General features: G+C 43.3%; 1 protein-coding gene across 11 annotated transcripts in view; it reads right to left on the bottom strand.

Annotated features, from left to right (window-relative positions):
* The window catches only part of EP400 (E1A binding protein p400), a 231,973-nt gene that overhangs the window by 72,304 nt on the left and 146,826 nt on the right, over positions 1-12,843 (bottom strand). For all 11 annotated transcript variants that reach the window (XM_050747651.1, XM_050747654.1, XM_050747660.1 and 8 more), the window contains 4 exons: positions 12,060-12,149; positions 3,540-3,647; positions 2,034-2,224; positions 1,460-1,637 (listed from right to left, as the gene is read on the bottom strand). In XM_050747651.1, coding sequence (XP_050603608.1) covers positions 1,460-1,637; positions 2,034-2,224; positions 3,540-3,647; positions 12,060-12,149 — 567 coding nt within the window. The remainder of the gene's footprint in view (positions 1-1,459; positions 1,638-2,033; positions 2,225-3,539; positions 3,648-12,059; positions 12,150-12,843) is intronic.

Genomic DNA, 12,843 nt, shown 5'->3' with positions numbered 1-12,843 from the left:
GGAGGTTGCAGTGAGCCGAGATCGCGCCATTACACCCCAGCCTGGGCAATGAGAGTGAAACTCCATCTCAAAAAAAACGAAAAACAAAACCCTCTCCGGAGCTGAAGGGACCCTCAGCCCTGCCTCTCTCTCCTTAAACTACTTGGACTGAGACCCCCACTGCAAGCCCACTGTGCTCCATTTCTTTTCACACAGCCTTCAGTCAGAGCACCCATGGGGTCATCACTTCCCTAAGCTGACCCTCCTAATTTAAACACGTCCAACTTTTTTTTTTTTTGAGACAGTCTCGCTCTGTCGCCCAGGCTGGAGTGCAGTGGCCGGATCTCAGCTCATTGCAAGCTCCGCCTCCCGGGTTCACGTCATTCTCCTGCCTCAGCCTCCCAAGTAGCTGGGACTACAGGCGCCCGCCACCTCGCCCGGCTAGTTTTTTGTATTTTTAGTAGAGACAGGGTTCCACCGTGTTAGCCAGGATGGTCTCGATCTCCAGACCTCGTGATCCGCCCGTCTCGGCCTCCCAAAGTGCTGGGATTACAGGCTTGAGCCACCGCGCCCAGCCCATCTTTACTTTCAAAGCTCAAATATGAAGATGAGGCCACGTCCCCTCTTCTCTGCAGGAATAGCAAAGCCTGCTTTAAGTCTGGAACATACAGTGGGAACCACATTCCAAGATGTTTACTGAACATTTCTCTTACAAGAGCAAGAACAGTGAAACCTTGTCCTGTGTTAGAGACACAAGTCACACCTTCTTCTGCAGCTAGGCACAGAGCAGGAGACTGAGGTGGGCACCTGACCTAAAAGCCAAGATAGGAAGGGCAGTGAACAGGGAGCTGACTCTAAAGACTGGAAAGGAGGCCAGAGGGCCTACACAAGCTGTGTGCCAGTCAGAAGTGTCAAGAGGGTGAAGAACCAGGTGGGGCTGCCATGCAGAGGCTGAGCCCCCACAGGGTACCCAGGCCCGTTCCCTAAGGAACCCGAGCAGTGGATCAGAAACGCTGCCCCACTGACAGGTGAAATCCAGCAAGAGGGACAAGAGGAGGCGTGCACATAGTAACACGAAAAGGATACAGTGAGCCAGGATGCGTGCCACAAACCACCCCACACAGTTGAGAGCCCTACAGCGGGGTTTGTGCCAGTCTAGAAGCAGCAAGGGAAGTGGACCACCTGCTCTGCTGCCCACACACTGCACAGTGACCTGACCCTGGAGTCACAAGGTTCAGTCACAGCCTGATGAGTCTCTGCATTGTATTAGATTTTCACTAATAGTTACTGGATGTTAACTGTGAACTAGTTTTTTATTCATTCATACAATGAATACTTCTGAGCCTCAATTTGCTCAGGTCAAAGGACAGAAGCAAAGAAGTAGATAAGATGGCCAAGTCCCCACACTCCCATCAAACACACTGGCCTATGGGTAAGTCTTAGCAAATAGGTATTGTTCAAAAAACTAGCAAACTCTTACCTTCGTTACAAGCTAGGTGGGCAAAAAAAGCAATGATCTGCACTGTTTTACCCAGTCCAGCTTCATCTGCCAATATGCCATTGAGATTCTTCCTGTAGAGCTTGGCCAGCCAGTCCAGGCCAATCTTCTGATAATCTCTGAGAGCCCCGTACAATAGAGGCGGAGCATTAAACTTGACCTGCAGCGATGAACAGATCAAAGAGTGGCTGCTGGTCAAAACAATCACCAAACTTTTTCTAAAAACTGAAACCAAAGTCACACTATAAACCGATTAGAAAGCCACAAAAATGATCTACAGAAAACAGGAAGAGGAAGAATTGCTTCTTTTGGAGACCAAGTCTCGCTATGTCATCCAAGCTGGTCTTCAACACCTGAACATCTGGGCTGAAGCAATCCTCCTGCCTCAGCCTCCTGAGTAGCTGGGACTACAGGCACATGAAGAATTGCTTTTTCTGACAACTCTGTAGTTGGGATAGAGCACTTCACTGGGAAGAGGAAAAGCTTTTCTCATGGCTAAGCTATGTGCTCTGTCTCTCAAAGGCCCATCCCACACTTGAAAAGCTCAGCGCCTCACCGAGGTTGTGACCCGAGCACTGCCCTTGGGCAGGATGGCTTCAGCCACCGCAGTGACGTCCGCAATGTCCTTGGCATTTGGCTTCCCGACATTCATCCTCTCGGCAGCTTTGAACTGATCCATGATGAAAAGTGAGTCAATGAGAACCAAGTCCTTGCGACTCTCCCTGTCGCCTGGACAGTCATCCGCATCTGTAACGACAAAAAAACAGAGAAGTGGGGGCTGCTGAGAGGCCTTTATAAATCTGAACCTTTTTTAAAAACAGGAAAAAGTTTATAGAATCCAACTACTTCAAATACAGAATTAGGCAATAACTTTTTACTTGAAATCCAAAATATCTAACAATGCTATCTGGATAAATGGGAGAGAACTCTTATGAAACTATCAAACCAAGGACCACTCCGGAAAGCCCTCCAAGAGTATAATTTGCCCCAAATAGTCTGGCATTTTGGAAAATGTCTCCATAGCAATCAGGAGCTGGTATCACAGAGAGATACATGTAGGTGTTTCAAGGTTTAGGGATCTCCCCTCTATCACCAAGAAATAAAAAAGCAGAATGCTTTCCCAAATGTGGGAAACTGGGAGGAGACCAAACCCGCCACTCCTTCCTCTGGTCCTGCTAGCAGTGTGGGGTCGGGAAAGGCCTGAGCTTCCCAGGGCTCCTGTGGGCCCCTCCCCAACTTGTATGCAGGAGGCTAACTGTCCCAAGAACTGTATGCGGGGGTCTAACTGTCCCGAGAACTGTATGCGGGGGGCTAACTGTCCCGAGAACTGTATGCGGGAGGCTAACTGTCCCGAGAACTGTATGCGGGGGGCTAACTGTCCCGAGAACTGTATGCGGGGGGCTAACTGTCCCGAGAACTGTATGCGGGGGGCTAACTGTCCCGAGAACTGTATGCGGGGGGCTAACTGTCCCGAGAACTGTATGCGGGGGGCTAACTGTCCCGAGAACTGTATGCGGGGGGCTAACTGTCCCGAGAACTGTATGCGGGGGGCTAACTGTCCCGAGAACTGTATGCGGGGGGCTAACTGTCCCGAGAACTGTATGCGGGGGGCTAACTGTCCCGAGAACTGTATTCGGGAGTCTAACTGTCCCGAGAACTGGAATGAGAGCAGGAAAGGCAGACCTTTTCTGGTATGCTCTGTGCATCTGTTTAGAAAGTCTAATAAGTAAAATAAACTACTCAAAACTGATGTGTTAAACAAACACAGCACAGCCTGAATAAACATGCTATCTAGGTCCATAAAACAATGATGTTTATAAATCTAGAGAAAAATATTTTACACCCTTCACAACATGATCAAGTGTCCCAATAGCTGTGCCAGGTTAATAAAAGCACAGAATGTAACAAAATTCTATTCAACATAAAGATACTTATTAAATATTTCTAATTTTTTATTTTATCAAACTAAAAGAAATTTTCTAAATCTTATTTGAAGTCTTTGTCTGTAAGTATTCCGGCTTCTGCTTTTAACCCTGAATTCTTCCAAAGGCTGGTAGCGCACCTTCCTCTCCACTTGTGTCCTCCCCATCAGGCTTCGGCCGGGGCCACTGAGAACTCGGCAGGAAGGCGCCTTCATACAGCTTCATCAGGTCCAGGAGGGGCAGCTCAGCTGCAGAGGGTTGAGGGCACAAGGGCTGTTACTTTATAACAACTGTCATTTGAATTGGGAAGGAGCAGCGGCCAGGAAAACCACAGTAAGAAGGGCAAGGGGCTTCCTCTCACATGTATTCCTTTTTCCGGCTTTAGATCACTCCTTGGAAAAAGATTACAATGTCTAAAAGCACACTTGTTTTTTCTAAAAACTAAAATGGTTGCCCATTACTGATAAAAGGTGTAAACTATTTTGTCGGGGCGTGCAAGGGGAATCATGAGAAATTACTCAGTAAGCGCAACACACGTTTGGGTCATGACATACCAGAGACCCAGACTTCACCACAACACAGTACAGCCAGGGAACAGCACTGAACTTGCACCCCTGAAATTTATGCAAATTTAAAAATGTATAAAATATTTTCTCTATAAAGATGAGAATCTTTGGCCGGGCGCGGTGGCTCAAGCCTGTAATCCCAGCACTTTGGGAGGCCGAGGCGGGTGGATCACGAGGTCAGGAGATCGAGACTATCCTGGCTAACACGGTGAAACCCCGTCTCTACTAAAAATACAAAAAAAAAACTAGCCGGGCGTGGTGGCGGGCGCCTGTAGTCTCAGCTACTTGGGAGGCTGAGGCGGGAGAATGGCGTGAACCCGGGAGGCGGAGCTTGCAGTGAGCCGAGATCACGCCACTGCACTCCAGCCTGGGAGACACAGCGAGACTCGGTCTCAAAAAAAAAAAAAAAAAAAAAAAAAAAAGATGAGAATCTTTGAAAGAAACTCAACTGTATTCACAAAAGATTTCAAATACCTGAAATAATCTAAATGAACAGTAACAGTATAGACGAATAAATAAAAATGTAAAAAATGAACACCACTGATAGGAAATAACTGATGAAGATGATATAGAAAAATATAAAACATCAAAGTAAAAAATAAAAAGCAAAAATGTTAAAAAGTATGATAAAACATAGGCTTTTTTAAAAAAAACACTCACCCTAATTGCTTAAAAAAAATACCACACATTAAATCCCCAATCACAATGGGCAAAGGATATGAAGCTGTTACATACACAAAAGTATAAAGGGCAATGAAATACTTTTTAATTGATCATCCCTGGAAATCAGTGCACAATTTGTTTAGTATAGAATTATCAACCACCTTAAAATCATAACACTGAGAAACTGTTATGAATTAGGTACTCTCACTTGCTGCTGATAATGGCGTAAACTGGTTGGATTTTTCTGGAAATCAACACGGAAAGCTGAAGGGCTTTGGAATCCAATGCCCTCAACCCCATCGTTTCCCCCTTTAGTGAGTCTATCCAGAGGAATGAGAAATGTGAACCCAGATTTCTGTTCAAAGAATGTTCACACAGTGGTAGATCTAACAGGGGAAAACACTTTAGTTGGGCTGTGTACTCGCGATATGTGCGCTTGTCTGCATCTATATTTTATGTCAAATAAAGACTGTTGAGTCAAAACAACAAATGCCATGGACAAGTCCCCTACAAGGACCACGTTAAAGGCACTGCCCATTTGGGACTAGCAAAACACCCTTTGAATTCATTTGCTCAGGATGTTAAACATTCGCCACACTGGCTTGATGGACATAGACGTAATGGAGCCCAGTGAAAGTATTAAGTGTTGGCTGTGGAATCCAGGTGGTGTGTCCATGGTGTTCCTAACAAGGTTCTTCACCTTTCCTGTCTGTCTGATGCTTCCAGAGCAAAATGCTGGGCTGCACCACTACAGCATATGACGCTATATATAAGTAGGAAAAACAAGCCAAACAACTGGAAACTTCCAATAACAAGAGAATTCTGTAAGGTGTCTCAGAACAAACAATACACAGAAATCAGCCTCCACATAGATAAATGAGTTAGAAAATGCAAGAGAAGAAAAAAAAACCCATTTAGACAGAAAATTAAATACAGTTGTCCCTCAGAATCCTTGAGGAGTTGGTTCCAAGGACCCTCTCGGATACCACAATCCAAGGATGCTCAAGTCCCTTATATAAAGTAATGTATATTTGCACGTAACCTATACACATCCTCTCATATATTTTAAATCATCTCTAGGTTACTTATAATACCTAATACAATGTGAATGCTATGTAAATAGTTGTTACACTATTTTTTTTGTATCTTTTTTGTAATTGTTGTGCTGTTATTTTGGCTTATTTGGTTTGGGGATTTTTCTGGTTGGCTGTTTGGTTTGTTTTTGTTTGTTTGTTTTTTTAGAAATGGGGTCTTACTATGTTGCCCAGGCTGAACTTGAACTCCTGGGCTCAAGTGATCATCCTGCCTCAGTCTCCCAAGTAGCCAGGATTACAGGTGTGAGCGACCACACCCAGCTGTATTATTATTTTTTACTGTTTTGCTTTGTTTTGTTTTTGGTAAATATTTTCTATCTGTAGTTGATCAAATTCATGGATCTGAAACCATGGATATGAAGAGCTAAATATACTTAGAATTAAACTTTCAAAAATGCACCACATCTCCGTGAAGAAAGCTCTCACAAGCTCCTGAAGACCATGAAAGAAGCCTTGACCTGACGAGAGGCTCTGTCCATGGATTCAGCTCGACACCATGAAGACAACGGGATGCCCGAGAACCCACCTCCTGCAGTTTACTCCTGGCCTCTCCCACACTGACCTGGCCTGACTGATGTGACCACCATCCGGGAGAATGACAGCACGTGACTCCAAGACTCAGTTATAAAAGATACTACAGTGTCTATCCTGCTCCCACACGGACACTTGCCCTGAGACACCAGCCCCAGGTCAGGAGGACACTAAACCTGCCCTCAGCATGCAACAGAGCCCATCAGCTGGCAGAACGAACCAACCCGGAATGGCATCCTCCAGCCTGCCACATCAAGCCTTCTGAAAACCATCTTCACAGGAGACCTACGCCACAACCACCCAGCAAGGCTGCTCCCAAACTCTGCCCCAGAGAGAGTATACAGTATACAGCGCTGATTTAACAGGTAATCTAGTAAGTCAGGAACGCATACCACGATCAGATAGCCACCACAACAAGAACACAGAAAGCTAACAGAGAAGAGGAAATGAAGTAACTAAATACTTGACTGATGCTTTAACCAGAAAGAGATGACTAAAGAACAGGTGAGAAAACACAAAATAAATTTTTAAATTATGATAGATCTAGGCCCAATTATTAATAGAACAGGCTTAAATTTAATACAAATGTACTAAACACTCCAATATAGAGACACAGGGATGTTAGAATAAACTGGAGGGCAGAGAAGACCAACTACAAGCTATTTACAAGAGACATGCTTTATAAAAGAACACAGATTAGAAGTTAACAGAAACTCCCTCTAGAGGAAACTCCCTCAGTGTCAGGCCTAAAATAACTGCCACAATAAACTTCCAATAAATTGTCAAAAATCACAAAGTACACTAGGAAACAATGTACCATCAGCAGAAACCAGGATTCATAAACGACAGCAGAATCAGACCTGCAAAAACGTCACCCATGCAATTATCAGGCACAGATTATAAAATTTTATATCTGAAGAAATAAAAGAGAAGACTGAAAGTGTGAATACACAGCAAGAGATAATTTTAAAATTTCATGTAGGTTTTCTTAAAAACCATTGGGAATGTCTTAAAACAAACTGGTAACTGGAATTTAACACTTAATCAATGGGTTAACAAAAGACTAGGAAGAGCTTAAAAGAGAACTCATCAAATAGAAAACAGATGTGATAACATTATCTAGAACCAAGTAAAAATGAAGTAACAGGATAACAATCCTAAATCTATATATGCACATACTAACATAGCCTCAAAATACATACAATGAAAACTTGACAGAAACTTAAGGAGAAACAGGTACTCATTATCATAATGGAAAATTTTAACATACTTCTCTCAGTAATTGATAGAGCAAGAAGACAAAAATCAGTAAGGATAAGACGAATCGGATAATGCAATCAACAAGTTCTACCTGGTGGACTCAGAGAGAAAAGGGTACCATAACCTGATGAATTCATGTTGTTTTAAAGCATGTATGGAATGTTTATAAACTGATCCATTCAAAACCCACCTCAACAAAATCCAGATCAGTGAGAATCCCATAAATCCACTGTCTGATCAAAATGCAATTAATGTAGAATAATAGTAAAAATATATATTGAAAACCCTGTAATATTTGGAAATTAAGAAACATCCTTCTAAATAACTCACAATAAAAAATATATATATAGGGGAAATCAGAAAATATTTAAAACTGAATAATAAGCATGATATTCAGCTAAAGCAGTATTACAGAAAAATTCAGACCCTTAAATGTTTTTATTAATGGGCTAATGAAAATTAGTAAGTTAGTCATCCAAGTTAAAAACTCAGAAAAAGATGTTTTTAAAAAAGAAATACTAAGGGCCGAAACAAAACAGAAAACAATACACAGGCGTCAGGTAAAAAAAAAAAAAAAAGAAACTGACAAACTTTTGACAAGACTATCAAGAAAACAGAGAAGCTTAAACACACAGTATTAGGGGGAAGAAGGGACATATGTACAAACGTAGCCAAGATCGGAAATGCTGTAAGGAGAAGTTATTGACAATGTATGCCAATAAATTTTAAAATTTAGATGAAATAAAGAAATTCTTAGAAAATGTGACTATCAAAATTGACTATGAAGAAAAGAAAAAGTCATATTCCTCAATTTAATGCACAAGGGCCAGGCGCGGTGGCTCACACCTGTAACCCCAGCACTTTGGGAGGCTCAGGTGGACAGATCACCTGAGGTGAGGAGTTGGAGACCAGCCTGGGCAACATGGCAAAACCCTGTCTCTACTACAAATATTAAAAAATAGCCAGGTGTGGTGACAGGTGCCTATAATCCCAGCTACTGAGGAGGCTGAGGCAGGAGAATCGCTTGAACCCAGGAGGCGGAGGTTGCAGTGAGCTGAGATCACGCCACTGCACTCCAGCCTAGGCGACAAAGCAAGACTCTGTCAAAAAAAACAAACAAAGCATGCAATACCCATCTACAACAGAAACACTGAAGAGTAGATACGAACTTCATTAATCTTATAAAAATATTTACAAAAACTCTATACACCATGTCCATTCTGGAAACACTAAACGTATCATCACAGTCATCCTGAGAGCAGCAGTGAAGAACACTCCATAGTACACGTCAGGCCAAGGCTTCCACACACTGTAGATCCTCAGAACAACCCTGGTTATCCCATTTACAACTGAGAAAAACACCACGGACAGCTTAGACAACCTGACCAAGGCCATGGGGTCAGTAGGCAACAAACATTAGGTCTGAACCATGCAATTATGACTCAACACTCTAACACTCTGCCTTTCTACCGAAAGTGTTCCCCTTCAAAGCAAGAAAAAGCCAAAGTTGTCCACCACTAGCATGAACTCAACACTGTACTGAAAGTCCCACCAAGCACAAAACGGCAAGAAAAGGTAGTATAAAAGGAATAAGGATTATAAAGGAAAAACTCTTTCTTCAGAGAAGTATACAAAGACTTTGCATACAAGACTGTATGCAAAGAATTAATGAACAGAGTTCAGAAAAGTTGGCTGGGTGCGGTGGCTCAAGCCTGTAATCCCAGCACTTTGGGAGGCCGAGACGGGTGGATCGCGAGGTCAGGAGATCGAGACCATCCTGGCTAACACAGTGAAACCCCGCCTCTACTAAAAAATACAAAAAACTAGCTGGGTGCGGTGGCAGGCGCCAGTAGTCCCAGCTATTCAGGAGGCTGAGGCAGGAGAATGGCGTAAACCCGGGAGGCGGAGCTTGCAGTGAGCTGAGATCCGGCCTGGGCGACAGAGCGAGACTCCGTCTCAAAAAAAAAAAAAGAAAAGTTGCTGAGTATAAGAGAAACAAAATCGACTGCACTGACACGTATCAGCAATATATTTAAAATATAATTTTAGAAAATATACCACTTGGCACACCTTTTAAAAATATATAGTACCTAGAATTAAATTTAACAAAAGAGACACAATCATCAAATTTCATGGAAAGCTATTTAGGAAGACCTAGCTGAAGGGAGAACTATATTTTGACCATAGACTGGAAAGGCTGAACTTCATAAAGATGGCAATTCTCACAAAGCATCCATTAATACAATTAAATTCTAATCAAAATTCCCAATAGGTTTTTCTGTGAAGCTTGATGAGCTGCTTCTAGCATGGATCTGAAATAGTCACCAAACAGACAAGATCCTCCCAACGCAGAGCAAGGCAGAGAACCTACCTGACCAGACATCGAGAACTATTATAAAGCTACAGTAAGAAAGTGTGGCATCAGTACAGACTGGCACAAGTTTTCCAATAAAAGAATAGAGATCCCAGAAAGAGCCGTGCATAAAAGGAAACTTGTTTTATGTCTGAGCTGGCATTGAAGATCAGTGGGGAAAAGATCGGCTTTTAAATATGACTTTCCAAATATACATTTGGGGGAAAAAAGGGAAACTGCACTCATTTCACAATGTAAGAGTAAAGCAGAAAAATTCTAGATGATATATCCTTGTGAACAAGACTGACAAATTCAACTACAGTAAGTCCTCACTAAACATCATCAATAGGTTGGTTCTTGGAAATTGTTACTTTGAGCAAAATGATGTATAGCTGATCAGTGGACAACCTGGGTTGGAACTGTGAGGGTCCTCTATCCACAGCAGGACCAACCCCTCCCCTTCCCCCTACCCCACTACCTTCTTATCCTACGCAACGTGAAGATGACGAGGATGAAGACCTTTATAATCATCCACTTCCACTTCATAGTAAATGTAGTTTCTCTTCTTTATTTTTTAACAACATTTTCTTTTCTCTAGCTTATTTTGTTGTAAGAATACAGTACATAATATTAAATATACATAACATATAAAATAGGCCAGGCACAATGGGTCACACCTGTAAACCCAGCACTTTGTGAAGCCAAGATTGGAGGCTCACTTGAGCCCAGGAGTTTGGGACTAGCCTGAGCAACACAGTGAAATCCCGTATCTACAAAAAACACAAAAATCAGGTGGGCATGGTAGCGCGCACCTGTAGTCCCAGCTACTCGGGAGCTGAGGTGGAAGGATCGTCTGAGTCCAAGTCAAGGCTGCAGTGAGCTGTGGTCCGCCACTCACTCCAGCCTGGGTGTCAGAGTGAGACTGTGTCTCAAAAAAAAAAAAAAGAAAAGAAAAAGAAAAAAACCACATAAAATAAGTGTTCATCGACTGTTTCATATTATTGATAAGGCTTCCAGTCAACAGTCAGCTGTTAGTACGTTTTGGAGGAGTCAACAGCTATATGCAAATTTTCAACAGTGCAGGTGGCGGGGGCGGGCTGGCACTCTTAATCCCCACATTGCTCAATGGTCAACTGCATAACAAACCGATGTTTTTTCCTCATGGCTATAATAAAACAACATTACTGTAACGCCATTTCACTTCAAGTTGCAGTTTCCAGGAACTCACTGACAACATGAAATGAGGACTTTATGTATGCTGAAATTAAGAACACCTTTCATCAAAAGGTACTGCAAAGAGTGAAAAGACACACCACTAACTGGGAAAATATCACTGCAACACAGAACTGACCAAGAATTCGTGTCCAGAATATATAAAGACCATCACCAACAAGTCAATACGGAAAGAAAACACCAAACTGAGCCAAAATGAACAAAGGAAGAAACATGAAAAGATGCTTCACTTCATCAGTTATTAGAGAAGTGCAACTTAAAACCACAAGGAGATACCACTTTTTATCCCCAGAGTGGCAGACAATACCAAGAGTTCCTGAGATGTGTGACAGCAATGAAAGAAGAGCAATAAAATTAAATATATATAATTCGTTTTTTAAAAAAGAGTTCCTTCCTGAGATGTGGAGCTTGGCACACCCACTCTAAACAACAGTTACTCTCCTGCCCCTGATCACAGGCAAGCCACTCATGCACACGTGCCTGGGGAACAGGAGAATGCTCACAGCAAACACAGGGAACCAGGTGAATGGCCACCAACAGCACAAAACACAGTCAGTGACATATTTACAAAAAAAATACTGCCTGGCAAAGACAATGAATGCACTGACAGCAACACATAACACTGCGGCTGAACTCAGGACACACAGGCTGAGTAGAGACAGCAAGCCCGTCAGGCTGTGGTGGGATTCGTTCATACGAAGCTCTCACACATGCAAGACCAACAGTACATTCAGGGAGACACATGCAGGTGGCAGGGAAAAAAAACAGTCAGAGCAGAGTCCTACACACAACCCCGGAGGGCCAGGATCTCCAGGTCAGGAGGGAGAGCAGCAGGAGGCACACAGGAACTGTTTTCCACAAAACCGGCACTGCTGCCCCAATGTAGTATTATTCACATCTCACACGTTTTAAATGTTTCTTTGCACCTACTGAATGTTTAATAAGGTAGCAACAGCCTACCTTCCTTGGCTAAATTAGAAAGTTCTGTTTGGTGGTCCACAACGCCTTCATTTGCTTCCTCCTCTTCAATTGTTTCCTCTTCGTCGTCCACTAAAATGGTTATCAGCGAGCGTCACTGAGAGGCAACACCACTTGCATGGCTGTTACTCATTATACACCATAAGGCTTCGAAATTATTTTGCATAGCTATTAAAGAAATTGAAACTGAGCTTTTAAACTTCTCAGGTTAAATTTGGAAATGATCATTTAATTAAATGAGCAGGAAACTGGAAGCGTATTTCCCCTTCCATTTCAGGCTGTGAATGACAGCCCTGGTTTTTCCACACATGGCAGACCTTCTTCAGGCCAACATATGGAATGCTGTCAACCCTCCTACCTTCCTGCAGAGCCCCACTGTGGAAAGCCCACAAGCATGCCATCCGGGATCACTGTGAACTCGTCATCGCCATCGCCCATCTCATGAGGCCCAGCCACATCAGCCTGACACTATCCTTGGCTCTCCTGTCCTCCACAATCACCAGCTCAAGCCCGCTCCGCTCTCTTCAGCCCTCCAGCCCTGAACCTCACACCTCACTCGCCATAGAGATCTTGGCTCCTGGCAGAGAAAAGAGCAGCAACCAGCATCCCCACAGCCAAACTCCCTCTGTCCACGGATCCTCTCCCCACCTGGGGGCCTGCACCGCCTCTCCTCTCAGCTGGCTCTTAACTTTTCTTCTCACAATCTAACATCACATCTCTCCCTTCCCACCATCAAAACTCCTCATTTCTTCACTACAAGACCCCC

Source organism: Macaca thibetana, chromosome 11, assembly GCF_024542745.1.
Source record: "Macaca thibetana thibetana isolate TM-01 chromosome 11, ASM2454274v1, whole genome shotgun sequence".
Taxonomy (NCBI): Eukaryota; Metazoa; Chordata; class Mammalia; order Primates; family Cercopithecidae; genus Macaca; species Macaca thibetana.
This window is presented reverse-complemented; position numbering and strand designations above follow the sequence as displayed.